The sequence below is a fragment of the Aplysia californica genome, unplaced genomic scaffold, assembly GCF_000002075.1.
Source record: "Aplysia californica isolate F4 #8 unplaced genomic scaffold, AplCal3.0 scaffold00178, whole genome shotgun sequence".
Classification (NCBI taxonomy): domain Eukaryota; kingdom Metazoa; phylum Mollusca; class Gastropoda; order Aplysiida; family Aplysiidae; genus Aplysia; species Aplysia californica.
Genome location: NW_004797448.1, coordinates 436,915 through 450,931, shown reverse-complemented (window position 1 = coordinate 450,931; position 14,017 = coordinate 436,915). Strand labels below are relative to the sequence as shown.

The window sequence follows — 14,017 nt, the reverse complement described above, 5'->3', positions numbered from 1 at the left end:
ACAAGATAGTTCACTCAGCCAAAGATTGTACATAACAAGATAGTTCACTCAGCCAAAGATCATACATAACAAAATATTTCACTCAGCCAAAGATTGTACATAACAAGATAGTTCACTCTGCCAAAGATTGTACATAACAAGATAGTTCAGGGGGCTCTCGTGGCCTAGAGGTTAAGGTGTTGGCCTCTCATTCAAAAGGTCCCGGGTTCGAATCCGGGTAGCAACTGAAAATTTTTTTTCGCTACATTTGTCTCCTTTCACCTCATTTCCTGCCCTCTTGCAATGTTCTGTCGTCTGCTTTCGTCTCCTCTTCCTGCCTCCACCCCCTCACCTCCTTTGCCCCTTCCTCTGGCTCCTGATTCTTTCTGCAGCCTTTCTACTGCTACTCTTTCGCTTCTTCTTATTGCTGTCTTTCAGCCACACCCTTGATCTTCTGGTAGGAAAGATCTACACCTAGCCTTCTCGGACAAGGGCGAAATATCTCGGAGGGCCTGTGTGCAAGTTGCGCACGTTAAAGATCCCTTGGTGGTCTAACATCGATAAGAGTAGGCTTCGGCGCCACCCGGACAAAATTCAAAATTTCCTACCAACTGAAAATATAAGGTGTGTCCTGCGCGCTCATATGACCGTATGCAGTTGAGAGCGCCGTAAAACACTTTACAAAAAAAAAAAGAAGAAAAAAAAGATAGTTCACTCAGCCAAAGATTGTACATAACAAGATAGTTCACTCAGCCAAAGATTGTATAACAAAATAGTACACTCAGCCAAAAAAATGTCCGCAGAAGTCCGCGCATTGGTTCAGATGGTGCTGCAGTCTTTGTTTCGAAGCTCTCTTTCGTTTCTCCAGAAGAAGAATAGGAATAGCATAGTTTGTTAGGTTCACTTTTATTGTTTTTCACACAAGTAGGGTAACTCTGTTTGTAAAGTCCGCGCTTTTTCGAAGAGGGCACCACCGAATTTTGAGGACACTTTTTTAATTGGCTCCAAGAGAGGAGTGAACTATCTTGTTATATACGATCTTTGACGTCACTCGGACGATATCAAATGTTTATTGTTACCTTGTTTGTTTGTTTTGTTTTTTTTAATTAAAAAATGATTTAACGGAAGTTTTCCTGCTGTTTAACCTAATAGACCTGAGCGTAAGCTGTTTTAACCCTTGTGATCATGGACAGTTGTATAACGGGGCGGACTGTTTCACTTGGTGGGTGCTTGGTGGGCTCTCTTGTGTGGTTTGCTCCTATTTTTATTCCAATTTCTGTTGTCTTTATCTTTCCTTTCCTTTTTCCTATCAAACATCTATCTTCCTTCTCTCTCCTCCTTCTTTTCTTTGCATGTTACTTTCAGTCACATCTCTAACCTTTGGCACTTTTATGACCTATTTGTGCTGCAAATGCCATAAAACTATTTCTAAAACTGAAATTAAAAACATTGTATACACTGATGTTTAACTATGTTCAACTAGTGGTTGGAGGGCGCCACTGGTAAGTCCTACTTCTTTACTTTCCTTCTGTTGTTTCTGCCCGTCTATCAGACTTTTTCCCTGCATGAAATGACCATTATTGTGTCAATGTGCTACTTTTTACTCAAACAAACAAACACACAAGACAAAACAAACTCTGGTGTCTGTGATGTAGCTGTTAAATGCTTTGCTGTTGCACACAGGACACTTCAGTTCTTTTCCGGAGTGGGAGAATCTTTATCTGTCTTCCTTTTCTCTCCTCCTTCTTCTCTTTGTATATTACCCTCTAGTAACACTACTAATAATCTTTGGCACTTGTATGACCAATTTTTGTTTGAAATGTTGTAAAACCATGTCTAAAACCAAGTCTGCATCTGAGGTGTAATGTTTTAGGCTCTTTGCCTCCGCACACAGAAACATGAGCTCAGTTCCAGAGAGACAAGGTTTTCTCGAACCAAATCCTAATTTAAATCAAATAGTCCTTTTGCACATAGAAATATGAGGTCAATTCCAGAAGGGAAAAGATTCTTTTATCGAGTATCTTTGTCTTTTTGTCTTTCTGCTGGGATGTTTAATCTCATTCAACCTGGGTTGGCCCTGCCTAAAGCAGCCCACTTGCTAAATGGTCTACACTGTGTCAGTAAGGTGTGTAAAACTTGTACAATTTTCTGTTGTCCAGTACATCAGTGGAGGGACCCTGGAGATGCTTCTGTCCAGCAAGACGGAGGAGCTGCCCTGGACCGTGCGCCTCAAACTGTCGCTGGACATCGCCCGGGGCATGCACTACCTGCACATGGATGGCGTCTTTCACCGGGATCTCACCTCCAAGGTAAAGCTTGTCCCGTCTTTCACCGGGATCTCACCTCCAAGGTAAAGCTGCTTCTCACTGGCAGTCGTATTGCTCGAAAGTAAACAACTGTTTGCCATGTGATTATAAAGAATTGGAGTGTTCTGCTTTGAAAAAGTGAAACAAAATAAAGAAAATATGATAAAGATGTAAGACAAACTCACAGGAAAAATGAGTTATTCGTTTATAAAATCCTGTTATTTTACAATCCCTTTGTTTTTCTGCTTTTTCTGTCTGCCTGTCTTGGTTTTTTTCCCCAGCAACAAATTATTGTTTCTGTGTCTGTGTGTTTCTCTTTCAAGAAAGTGAACCTCTATTCCTATATTTGCATCTGTTGATGGTCAAGTGCAACTTTTGTTGTTTTTCTGAATCACCATAAACTCTTATGTATCCTAGAGATATATGTGAGACAGCGTGGTGAAATCAGGTGCTCGTCAAAATAATGAAAGTAAAGAATCTGCCATTTTCCTCTGGTTTGGTCAGTTTGATCGAAATTTTGCCTTTTTGGCTCAACTTTTTTATGTCCTTTAAAGAACCCATTTCTGTGTGGGTTTTATTGCAAAACGTTGATTAAATGCACAAAAAATGTAAATTGTCAGTTTTTACGGACTCTCTGGCTATGTAAATAACTAAATTTTGGCAGCCATTTTCTTGCTAATTTTGCCCCTGAAACCAGTCCACACCACCTCCTTCCTTCACTCGCAAATGTATCGACAAGTATCCAAGATAAATGTATATTTCTTTCATCAAAAGCAACACAAATGAACAGGCTTAAGGGCAATACCAATAACTTCACATGCCCTAAATTTGAGGAGCGCATGATTCCATCATGTCGTGACAAATATGACAACACTTTGTTGTGTCCACTTAGTGTAGACTGCAGCATGACACAGAGGAGGCATATGATGATTTATTCCACCACTGTCTATGCAATGTCCTTGCTTTTGTCCCTGTACTTTTCAAACAAGGCAGAACTTATGTTTTAGTGATGTGTATCAAATGATGTGCAATGTGCCTTAAAAGTTTGTTTTTTCATCCCCATCTGCAGAATGTGTTGATAAGGAAGGGAGAAAACAAAAACTATCAAGCCATCATTGCTGATTTTGGCTTGGCAACAAAGATACCGGATCCTCAGTAAGTTTTGAATCTGTGTCTTAGCACTGGGCATGAGGCAGTGTATTAAGAAGTTTTTGTATTCTGTGAGCAGTGTCTCTGTGGGTAGTTGGCGGGTGCTCTTGTATGGTTTGCTCCTTCTTTCCTATCAAACATCTTCCATCCTCATCTCTCCTCCTTCTTTTCTTTGTATGTAACTCTAGAGTAACACTTCAAATCAATGATTGTCAGCGCTTATATGACCTATTTGTGTTGGAAGTGCTGTAAAACTTACTAAAACGTGGTTGGTTGGCGGGTGCTCTGGTGTGGTTTGCTCCTTCTTTCCTATCAAACATCTATCATCCTTATCTCCCCTTCTTTTAAAAAAATGTTTGTTACTCTCTTGTAACACCTTCTGGTGCTCATATGACCTTATGCAGTTGCGAGTGCTGTAAAACACTTACTAAAACTTTAAAAAAACCTCTACTAAAAACCACCCAAAAAAACCCAAACTTAATGATGATTATGTATAATGTGCTTCTCTTTACTCAACCAGTGCAGGTGGGTGGAGGGTACCACTGGTAGGTCCTACTTCTCTACTTCTCCTCTTGTTGTTTGTGTCTGTCTTACTTTTTCCCGTGGGTGGTTGGTGGGTGCTCTGGTGTGGTTTGCTTCTTGCTTCTTCTTTCCTATCAAACTTCTATCGTCCCTATCTCGCCTTCTTCTTTTTTATGTTTGTTACTCTCTTGTAACACCTCTAATCCTCTGGCGCTTATGTGACCTTGTGCACTTGCGAGCGCCGTAAAACCTCTACTAAAAAAAACAAAAAAACTTAATGATGATTATTGTATAATGTGTTTCTGGGTGGGTGGGTGGAGGGTCCCACTGGTAGGTCCTACTTCTTTACTTCTCCTTTTGTTGTTGTGTCTGTCTATCTTATTTTTCCCCAGCGCTAAGTAATCATTATTGTGTTGATGTGCTTTTTTTTACTCAAACATACAATGCAAAACAAAAATAATTTTAAAAAAAATCTCCCTCTGTTGTAACATTTGTGTATGTCTCTCAGGGCCACGGAACCTTTGCCGTCCGTCGGCTGTCCTTGGTGGATGGCTCCGGAGGTCATCAACGGAAAGTTTTACGACGAGAGGGTGAGTGGAGTTGTGTCCCCTGTTACATAAAGGTGTTGCCTGCCTGGCGGTACTGGCATCTGTGGTGTATGGTGAAACTGGCAAACCTTCTCTTGCGACCACCTGTCCAAGACAATTACCTGTGCAAACAACCACTCCCCCCCCTCACCTTCAATTGTTTCCTTGTTATAATGATATGTCTTAGATGTCAACCTGTCTAAGACAATCACTTTTCTCTGTGACAATGGGTGGCTGTCCTGGACCATTTAAGACTTTTTTCCTTATGCAGTTAACGCCATAATACCTCTACTAAAACAACAAATTAAGAGTCAGCGTGCACTTTAGATGATATGAAAGTACTGTGGGTTATCCTTCGTCTCATTATTTAAATCTGACTGTTTTTTTATTTTTTTTTGGCAAACGGAAACATTTTTTAAGAAACCGGAAACAAGTTATTCCATAATGTTGTCAGTATAATGCTGTAAGCTGACAAAACGCCTTGTTTTCATTTTGGCACCAACATTTTTTATTTTCGGAATTGAAAGTCTGATCAGTTACCCTACTTGTTTGAAAAAAATTAAAGTGAACCTGTGACTAGTTTTTGAATAAATTAAAATCCAAATTTTGGAATGAGCTTCTCTCTTAGGTGGGTTGATTGAATTTTGATCCTGTTTTTTTTTTAAAACAGGCGGACCTTTTCTCTTTTGGCATCATCAACTTGGAGCTGACGGCGCGGATAGATGCGGATCCCGAGACCATGCCCAGAACTCAGGTCAGTCGGGGAACTGCTGCCTTTTCTTTCTTTGTCCTTACTGGCGTAATTTTATCCTCTACTTCTTTTGTATGTTTGTCACTCTCTTTGGACCCGTTATTTCCTTGATAGTCGAAGCAGACTTAGTGCTGTTGAGGCTAGAGAGGTGAGCAGAGTAAGTCTGATTCCATGTTTGAACTTCTCTGCTGACATCCTCCCCTTGGCGCTCATATGACCATATGCAGTTGTGAGGGCCGTAAAACCTAACTGGAGCAAAAAAAGAGAAGTCAAACCAGCTCTAATGGCTACCTGAACAAGACAATCACCTGTACAAAAGATCATTTCCTTTTTCTAATTTTGAGTTTTAAAAAAATCGATTTGAACAACTGTGTGGAAGATGTCCACGTATCTGAGACGGCCACTTTTCTCTTCGACGTCGGGTGGTCATCTTGGACAACTTGGACTGTAGTTTTCTCCTGTGTCCCCCTCGCGAGGTGGGAAGGTCCTACGTCTTTTCTTTCTCTCTGTTGTTTCTGTCTTTTTTTTTCTTTTCTTTTCTTTTTTTAAAAAATGCCTTGGTTGGCGGGTGCTCTGGTGTGGTTTGCTCCTTCTTTCCTATCAAACATCTATTGTCTTTCTTCCTTCCTTCTTTTTTATGTTTGTTACTCTTTTGTAACACCTCTAATCTTCTGGCGCCCATATGACCTTATGCAGTTGCGAGCGCCGTAATATCTCTACTAAAACTTAAACTTAACTCTCTTGTAACACCTTTGGCACATATGACCTTATTGTATTGCAAGTGCCGTAAAACTCTTACGAAAAAAAAATAAAAAAATTAATGCCTTGAATGACCATTACCATTTTGATGAGTTTTCATTTTACTTGAATTTTACGTTGGCTTTAATTTTTGTTCTCTAGAGTTTTGGAGTGGACTATGTGAGATTTTGTGAGATGGTGGAGTATTGCCCTCTGGACTTCCTGCAGCTGACTTTCAAATGTTGCCAGGTAGGATGACTGTGTTGTTGTTTCAAAGGGGGCGGGGCACAGTTTTGTCTGTTTGTGTGTAGGGGTGGAAAAAGTAGGGGGGGGGCACAGTTTTGTTTTGTGTGTATGGGGGGGGGGGGGGAAAAAAAAGGGGGGGGGGCCCAAATTTTTTCCGTTTTTGGGGTGGGGGGGGGGGGAAAAAAAAGGGAGGGGGGGGGGGCCCAATTTTTCCCCGGGTTGGGGGGGGGGGGGGGAAAGTAGGGAGGGGGGGGCAAAGTTTTGTCTGTGTTTGTGTGTGTTTCTAATGATGGAGCTTAAACTGCAGTGGGAAAATGTGAGCCTTTCCTGGTCATGTTTCGATGCTGTTTGCAGGAATGATTTTATGCAAGACTTAGTGGTTAGGCTCTCGGACTTGCATGGTTGTGGGTTTGAATCCCGTCAAGGACCCAATGTTGTGTCCTTGAGAAAGGCACTTTACACGCATTTTCCTCACTTCACCCAGGTGGGAATGGGTACCCGGCCATAGACAGCGAAAGATCTTGTCAGTATGTTAGTGTTTTAGCAACTATAAATGGCAGCTTGCACTGTATGCTTCCCAGGAAGTTGCGGTTGTTTCAGAATACTCTCTGGTCTGCTGGGGTAATAATATGTGAGGCACCGTGATGAAATCAGGGGCTCATCAAAATAATGAATCGGAGAAACAGGCATTTTTCCGCCAGTTTGGAAATTTTTACAAAATTTTTATTTTGTGGCTTATCCTCTTTTACGTCCATATAAAAACACATTTCCATATGAATATTACTGAAAAGCATTGATTAAAGGCACAAAGTATGTAATTTTTCAGTTTTCAAGGACTCTTTAGCTACTGTAGTTACCAAACTTTGGCAGCCATTGTCTCGCTAATTTCACCACTGAAACCAGGCGACCTCACTTCCTTCAATCGCAAATATTTTGAGTTCTATTAGAGATAGATAGATATTTATTTCATTAGAAGCTAGGCAAATAAATCAGCTTTTAGATGATACCAATAATTCCTCGTGCCGAAAGACTGACGAGCGCCTGATTCCACTGTGTTGTGACACATATTATAGATTGTAAAGTGCCTAGAACTTGCTGTTGAGCGGGAATTTGCGCTAGACAAATGCTATCTATTGTTATTATTATTATTATTATTTTTATTATCTTTCTTGATTGTCGCGCTTGAAGAACTAGGCACTGAAATAACAACAAAGCTCCTAAATGCTAATTATGACAGCGGTGAGATCCCAGAAGATATGATAAAGTCAGTTTTTATAGCTTTACCTAAAACACCAGGTGCCACTGAGTGTGATATGCATAGAACAATTAGCCTTATGAGTCATTTTACTAAAATATTGCTGGAGTAATAATGAGAAGATTGAGAAAAAGTGTAAGACCAGAGATATCTGAAACGCATTTCGGCTTTGTTTCTGATAAGGACACCACAAATGCTATATTCACTTTTACAATGTTAATGGAAAGATGTATTGAAGCACAGAAAGATCTGTATTTATGCTTCATAGATTATTCAAAGGCGTTCAATAAAGTTACATATGATGAGCTATTTAAAATACTGGAAAAGCTAGACATAGATGGAAAAGATCTAAGAATTATAAGAAATTTGTACTGGGACCAAAACGCTGCAGTACGAATTAATGGAGAATACAGTGAATATAAGCAGATTAGGCGAGGAGTGAGGCAAGGATGTGTTATGTCACCAGACCTCTTTAACATGTACAGTGAAACAATCCTTAGAAACATAGAAGAATGTCCAGGTCTCAAAGTAAATGGAGAAAATATTAATAACATCAGGTATGCAGATGACTCAGTTTTAATAGCAGGCTCAGAAAAGGACCTTCAACTGCTTCTAGATACTGTTGTAACAGAAAGTGAACGTAAAGGATTATTGTTGAATGTAAAGAAAACAGAATGCATGGTAATTTCCAAAAAAGCAGCAAATCCTAGTTGTAATCTCATTAGCAAAGGTGACAAGATCAAACAAGTCCAACAGTTTAAATATCTAGGATATATGATGACATCTGATGCTAAATGTTCCACAGAAATAAAACGGAGAATTACAATGGCTAAGGCTGGTTTCAATAAAATTAGCCCAATCCTGAAAAATAGAAACATCTCAATGAACATGAAAATGAAAGTCCTGAAATGCTATGTTTGGTCAACCCTTCTATATGGCTGTGAATGCTGGACAATCACTAAAGACGGTGAAAATAAAGTAGAAGCAACAGAAATGTGGTTTCTTAAGAGACTGCTGAGAATATCGTGGAAGGAAAAGAAATCAAATGAGGTAGTGCTTGATGAAGCCCACATGGGACGCTCAATGTTAAAAACAATCAGGAAAAGACAAATGCAGTTTTTGGGACACTTGAATAGACATAAGGGTCTTGAACATCTAGCTCTCACTGGCAAAATTGAGGGCAAGCGAGGCAGGGGAATGCCCAGAACAACATACTTGGGGAATAAACAAAGGGGTAATAGGGAAAGATCAGGGAAACATAGCATTTTTGAGAGCATCCGAGCAAAGGAATGAATGGAGAATCATGATCGCCGATGTCTGTAGCAGATCTGGCACTGGATGATGATGATTATCTTTCTAACTACCAACAGATTCGTCAAGAGAAGCGGCCAGAGTCGAGCGTGATCATATCCACCTTAGAACAAATTTACAAGAATCTTCGGACAAATTCATTATCACATTCAGGTATGTAGGTAACTGGCAGGTGCTCTTGTGAAGTGTGCTTTTTCTTTCCTGTCAAACATCTGTTGCCTCCACCAGGGCAGTGCTACTGACTGAAGTGTCTTTAACCATTCCTAAAGGGGGCATATTAACATATTAACATGTTCTTATGAACAGTAGAATTGTAAATGGGCTGATTTATCAATGTCATGCTCATAACTGTGCCCGAACAACAAAGGGGGAACTGCTGCTTTTTCTTTCCTCATCCTTACGAACGCCATTTTTTTCCCTCTTCTTCTTTTGTATGTTTGTCACTCTCTTGTGACCCGCTATTTCCGGGGTGCCTTGATAGTCGAAGCAGACTTTGTGCTGTTGAATCTAGAGAGGTGAGCAGAGTAAGTCTGATTCCCTGTAAGGACTTCTTTGTTGACATCCACCCCTTGGCGCTCAAATTACCTTATGCAGTTGCAAGCGCCGTAAAACCTCTACTAAAACTAAAACTTAACTTCTCCATAGTGACATTTAAAGCAGATACTGTCGTTAAGATGTTGAGCTTCCTTACAGTTTTGTTGTGGCTCTCTTGCCTTGTGATTTGACGAGGCACCCGGAGTGGTGGATGTTGAGTATGTGCTCTGGCCCGGTCTGCTCCTTCTACTTCTTGTAAAGGTTGTCTTCATGTCTCTGAGGAAATGTGGTCAGTTTTCTCATGTCTTGCTGTAAACTAGGAATTAATTGTAACAACAATGAGGGTGGTTGACGGGTGCTCTGGTGTGGTTTGCTTCTTCTTTCCTATCGAACATCTATCATCCTTATCTCCCCTCCTTTTTTGTGTTTGTTACTCTCTTGTAACACCTCTTATCTTCGGCAGTTATGTGACCTTATTGTATTGCAAGTGCTGTACAACACTTACTACTAAACTAATTGGAACAACTTTGATATCTGGATATAGATAAGTTCTACCCTTTCTTAGTTAATTAGTCTATTCTTTTGTCCACATTTTCCATGTTTTGTTTGAAGAAATCATCATTTTTTATAGTTCTCTCATTCTCAACAAGCCTAACATCTGTGGCTCCAATATTTGAGCTCTCACTTTCCTTTTTCCCAAAGTAGAGAGTAGAGGTTCGGAGGATGCCAGTCCTAGGTCCAGGGTGGTTGGCGGGTGTGTTGGTGTGGTCTCCTCCTTCTTTCCTATCAAACATCTGTTGTCCTTATCTCTCCTCCTTCTTTTCTTTGTATGTCATTTTCTTGATAACATTTCTAATTTTTGGCTTGTTGTATGACTTATTTGTTTTATGAGTGCTGTAAAACTTGCTAAAAGGAAAACTTTCATAATAGTTGGTCCTGCCTCTTATGTTGATGTGCTTCTCATTTACTTGAACAGTATGCGGTTTTTTTTTCAATGTACTTTTTTCACATGCTTTGGTGTGGTTTGCTCCTTCTTTTCTACCAAACATCTATCGTCCTTATCTCTCCTCCTTCTTTTTTATGTTGTTACTCTCTTGTAACACCTTTAATCTTGGGCGCTAACATGACCTTTTTGGGTTGGAAAAAATTAAGAGACAAAAAACTCTGACTAAAAACTGACTTTTCAGTTAGGTCATGGTGTTGGTGCCTGGCAAAATCTGTTTCCACTTTTTGAGTTGTAATTTCTTCTGTCCAGGCAAACTGCACAAGAGGTCGCGGTCGGAAGACAACATCATCCAGAGCAGCGACAGCTTCATCGGCGGCGACGACGTCTTCATGACCCCACAGATCATTGCCCAGGCCATGAGCAAAGACGACCCGCACTACTCGCCCGCAAACGTCAACCCTTTTGCTACCATCAGCAAATTCAAAGATGGCCGCAAGGTTTTGGAGCTTCCGCGGTCTAGAAAATCTAGCGGGAGCAGCAACGGCTTTGCCTCTTCTTCAGGCTTGTCGTGTGGGAGGTCGGGGGATCTGCTGACCACGTCCTTCAACGCCGGATACCCAGGCGAGTCGGAGAGGCAGAAGAGTCAGTCTCTTCCTTCCTCCCCCATCATGCTGCGCCGGGCTGCGGAGAAGATGCACCAGGCATCACTTCACGGCAGCGAGGCGGTGCGGGTGGATGTGTGCCCCGAGCTAGAACCGAGCCTCAGCGGGGACCTTCAGGACAACAGCGGTGATGACAACGCAGTGCCCGCGGCCGACAGACGCGCTCGGTTTGGGTGCAACCGTACTCGTAGTCTGGGGGCGTTAGACTTCTGGAGCCCTCTGGCAGGTGCCAACCGGAGGGGGAAGAAGAAGAAAGGTGGACAGGAGGGCCAGGTGGCCGCGTCGAATTCGGAGAAACTCGGGTACTGCAATCGAGACACGGGCGGAATTCGAGAGTCGAGTTTTGAGGATGGGTTGGGCAGCTCGGAATGCCTGGATGGGGATGAGAGTTTTTGCTCTGAAGATGAGGACCCCGCGGAGAGTAGCTTGGTGAGCAACCCGTACGGGAGTGTGCAGAGTGAGGGGGGGGAGGAGGGGGAGGAGGGGAGTGTGCGGACTGAGGGGGAGGAGGAGGGGGAGGTCAGCAGCGTGGCGCCGTACGGCAGTTGTCAGGAGAGTGTGAGCAGCGGCAGCTTGTCCAGCTTTGTCAGCTGTGCCGAGAACAAAGAGGAAGAGGAAAGGGATGCAGTAGATGGAGGGGAGGAGAGGCGGAAGGAGGAAAAAGTGGTCGGTCTGCAAGGAGGGGAGGAGGAGAAGAAGGAGAGACTCCACTGTCTTCCTGTCAATCCTTCGGACGGTGGTTTGGGGAGGCGGCCCCTCGCTGAGAAAAAAGTTGTGACAAATAGCGGTGAGAGCCGGCCGTTGATCGCCCTGGAGAGTGGTAGCTACAACAGCGATCATTACAGCAGCGACACTTTCGGCAAAACCATCGTCAAAAATGGCTCCTCAAAGTCGGGGGATCGCCTGAAATCTGGAGACTGTTAGTAGCTGTTTGCTGCTGTGTATTGTTATATTTAACAAATGATGCTAGGTAAAGGTAGAAGTAATGTACAATGTTCTGAAGGCATCACTACAGCTAAATATTTCATGGAAAATGGTGAGAGTGCTTCCTATTTATTTATTCTAGAAAGGTGAGAAGTAATAATTTGATCTGAAACTTTCTTGTGGAAAGTTGAGCCGATATTCTTTTGTAGTCTTTGAGCCCAGAAAAGTTGACAAGATGAAACCGAGGACTTTGGAATAAATAGTGGTATCTGGGCTGTTATTATTTAACGTGTATTCTCAGAGAATTCAAACTAGGAGAAGTGTTTTGAAGCAAACATTTTTCTTTGTGGTTACTTTAAAAGGATTTGTGTTGAAGAAGGTATGAAGGCACTTTTGAAAGGCGTAGATAGAATTTAACAGAAGTTTCTGACCACATTAGCACTACTTTTTCTTTCTGTCTTTTAAAAAAAAAATAGTGCTAAGATTTTCGTCTGCTTTGCTATTGTTTCTTGGTTGACATTTTGTTCCTAGTTCTGAGTGATAGTTTGTGTGAAACATTCCTTATCTCTTCTTCTCTCTCTCTCTCTCTCTCTCTTTTCATTCCTTATCTCTTCTTCTCTCTCTCTTTTCATTCCTTATCTCTTTATCTCTCTCTCTTTTCCTGGCTCTCTCTTTCTCTGTCTGTTCTATGCTGTATAAACAACTGTGAATATCTTTGTACTTTTTCTGTGTGAGAACCGATTAACTCTCCTGACCTAGAATAATTTTGTTTCATCATCAGTTTTTGTCCTAGTTGTGGCCTGAAGCAGTCAGTAATTTTCCACAATATAATATTGTTTACTTAGGTCAGCTCAGCTCAGGTTTTAGCTCTCTGATATATATCGGCGAGAAAATCTCTCGTTTTCTGATAACTCGTGAAAAAATTCCATCTTGAGTTAATCAAAACAAAGTTTGACCAGAGATCAAAATGCCTCTCTCCACCGACAACGGCTAAAGGATAACGTGTGACTGGTTCTGTCCCTTCATCGATGGCTGTGGGCCACGTCTACTGGATATCATCGGTGCTGTCCCTTTCATGGAGGGCGGTGAGCCACGTCTACAGGATATTGTGTGACTGATGCTGTCCCTTCATGCAGGGCTGTGGGCCACCTCTACAGGATTTCGTCATCGACAGGATATTGTCTTCCACAGGATTTCGTCGTCTACAGGATATTGTGAGACTGGTGCTGTCGCTTCATGGAGGGCTGTGAGCCTAATGTGGGTCATGATGTTGTGCCGTGACTCCTGTCTTCCACCACCGGCTTCGTTCTTTCCGTTGTCCGGGCTTTGACTCTGATGGTGCGCTTTTTAAGAAAGTTATTTTTTTGTGTTGTGCTTGCTCAGCTCTGCGAAGCCCCGAATTTTTTCATGTTAACTGAATCAGCTGGGTCAATGTTTGCCACCTAGGTAATATCGCCCACAAGAAGGCACTTTTCTTAATTTTGGTGGGCGGTGGGGATCATCCAGGTAGTGACAGTCGTTATTTTATTACCTGCTTGGAAATACGTGTGGAAAGGAGGCGAAAGTTAATGCTGCCTGTCAGTCCTGCTCCCAGAATGCGACGCGTCAGATCACGCGAAATCTTGGGCACTCGGGACTTCTGGGTAAAAACTGAGCAAGACGCCATTTCTGGTAGACGCCATCTTGTTGTGTGCGGACAGTTTGCTTGTTCTCTCTGACATTTTGGTGTTTGACAGCTATTTGCGTTGTGACAGTTGATAGAAAGTTGACACAAGTGTTGCTTTGAGGTACAGTTTACACCAGTGTTGCTTTGCTGCTTTTTCCTGTCGTTTCCAAGCTTCAGTCGAGTCAAGAGTCCGGTGTCTTCGCTGGCCGAGGTTCTACTTCACTGGTAAGTAAATCTACTACATTTTACATGTCCAAAGTTTGTCCATGGCTTTATGTACAATGTCCCGCAGGTTTCTTCACATCGTGTTGTACTTTGATTATTGGAAAACTCCGGAGTGTTTCTCTTGTTTATGGGCACATACTTTTTCTATTAATGTGAACAGAAGTTCACTTTACTTTATCTCACTCCGGCGTCTCCGTGGTCCACTGAACTGACATC

At 42.0% G+C, this 14,017-nt stretch overlaps 1 protein-coding gene across 1 annotated transcript in view; it reads left to right on the top strand.

The window, feature by feature from the left end:
* LOC101847655 (dual specificity testis-specific protein kinase 2) overlaps window positions 1-14,017 on the top strand; it is a gene marked incomplete in the record, with an annotated part of 40,205 nt that overhangs the window by 9,972 nt on the left and 16,216 nt on the right. Inside the window, 7 exon segments of the mRNA XM_013082510.2 lie at window positions 2,139-2,288; window positions 3,355-3,440; window positions 4,465-4,546; window positions 5,214-5,297; window positions 6,195-6,281; window positions 8,904-8,997; window positions 10,634-13,307. Coding sequence (XP_012937964.1) covers window positions 2,139-2,288; window positions 3,355-3,440; window positions 4,465-4,546; window positions 5,214-5,297; window positions 6,195-6,281; window positions 8,904-8,997; window positions 10,634-11,910 — 1,860 coding nt within the window.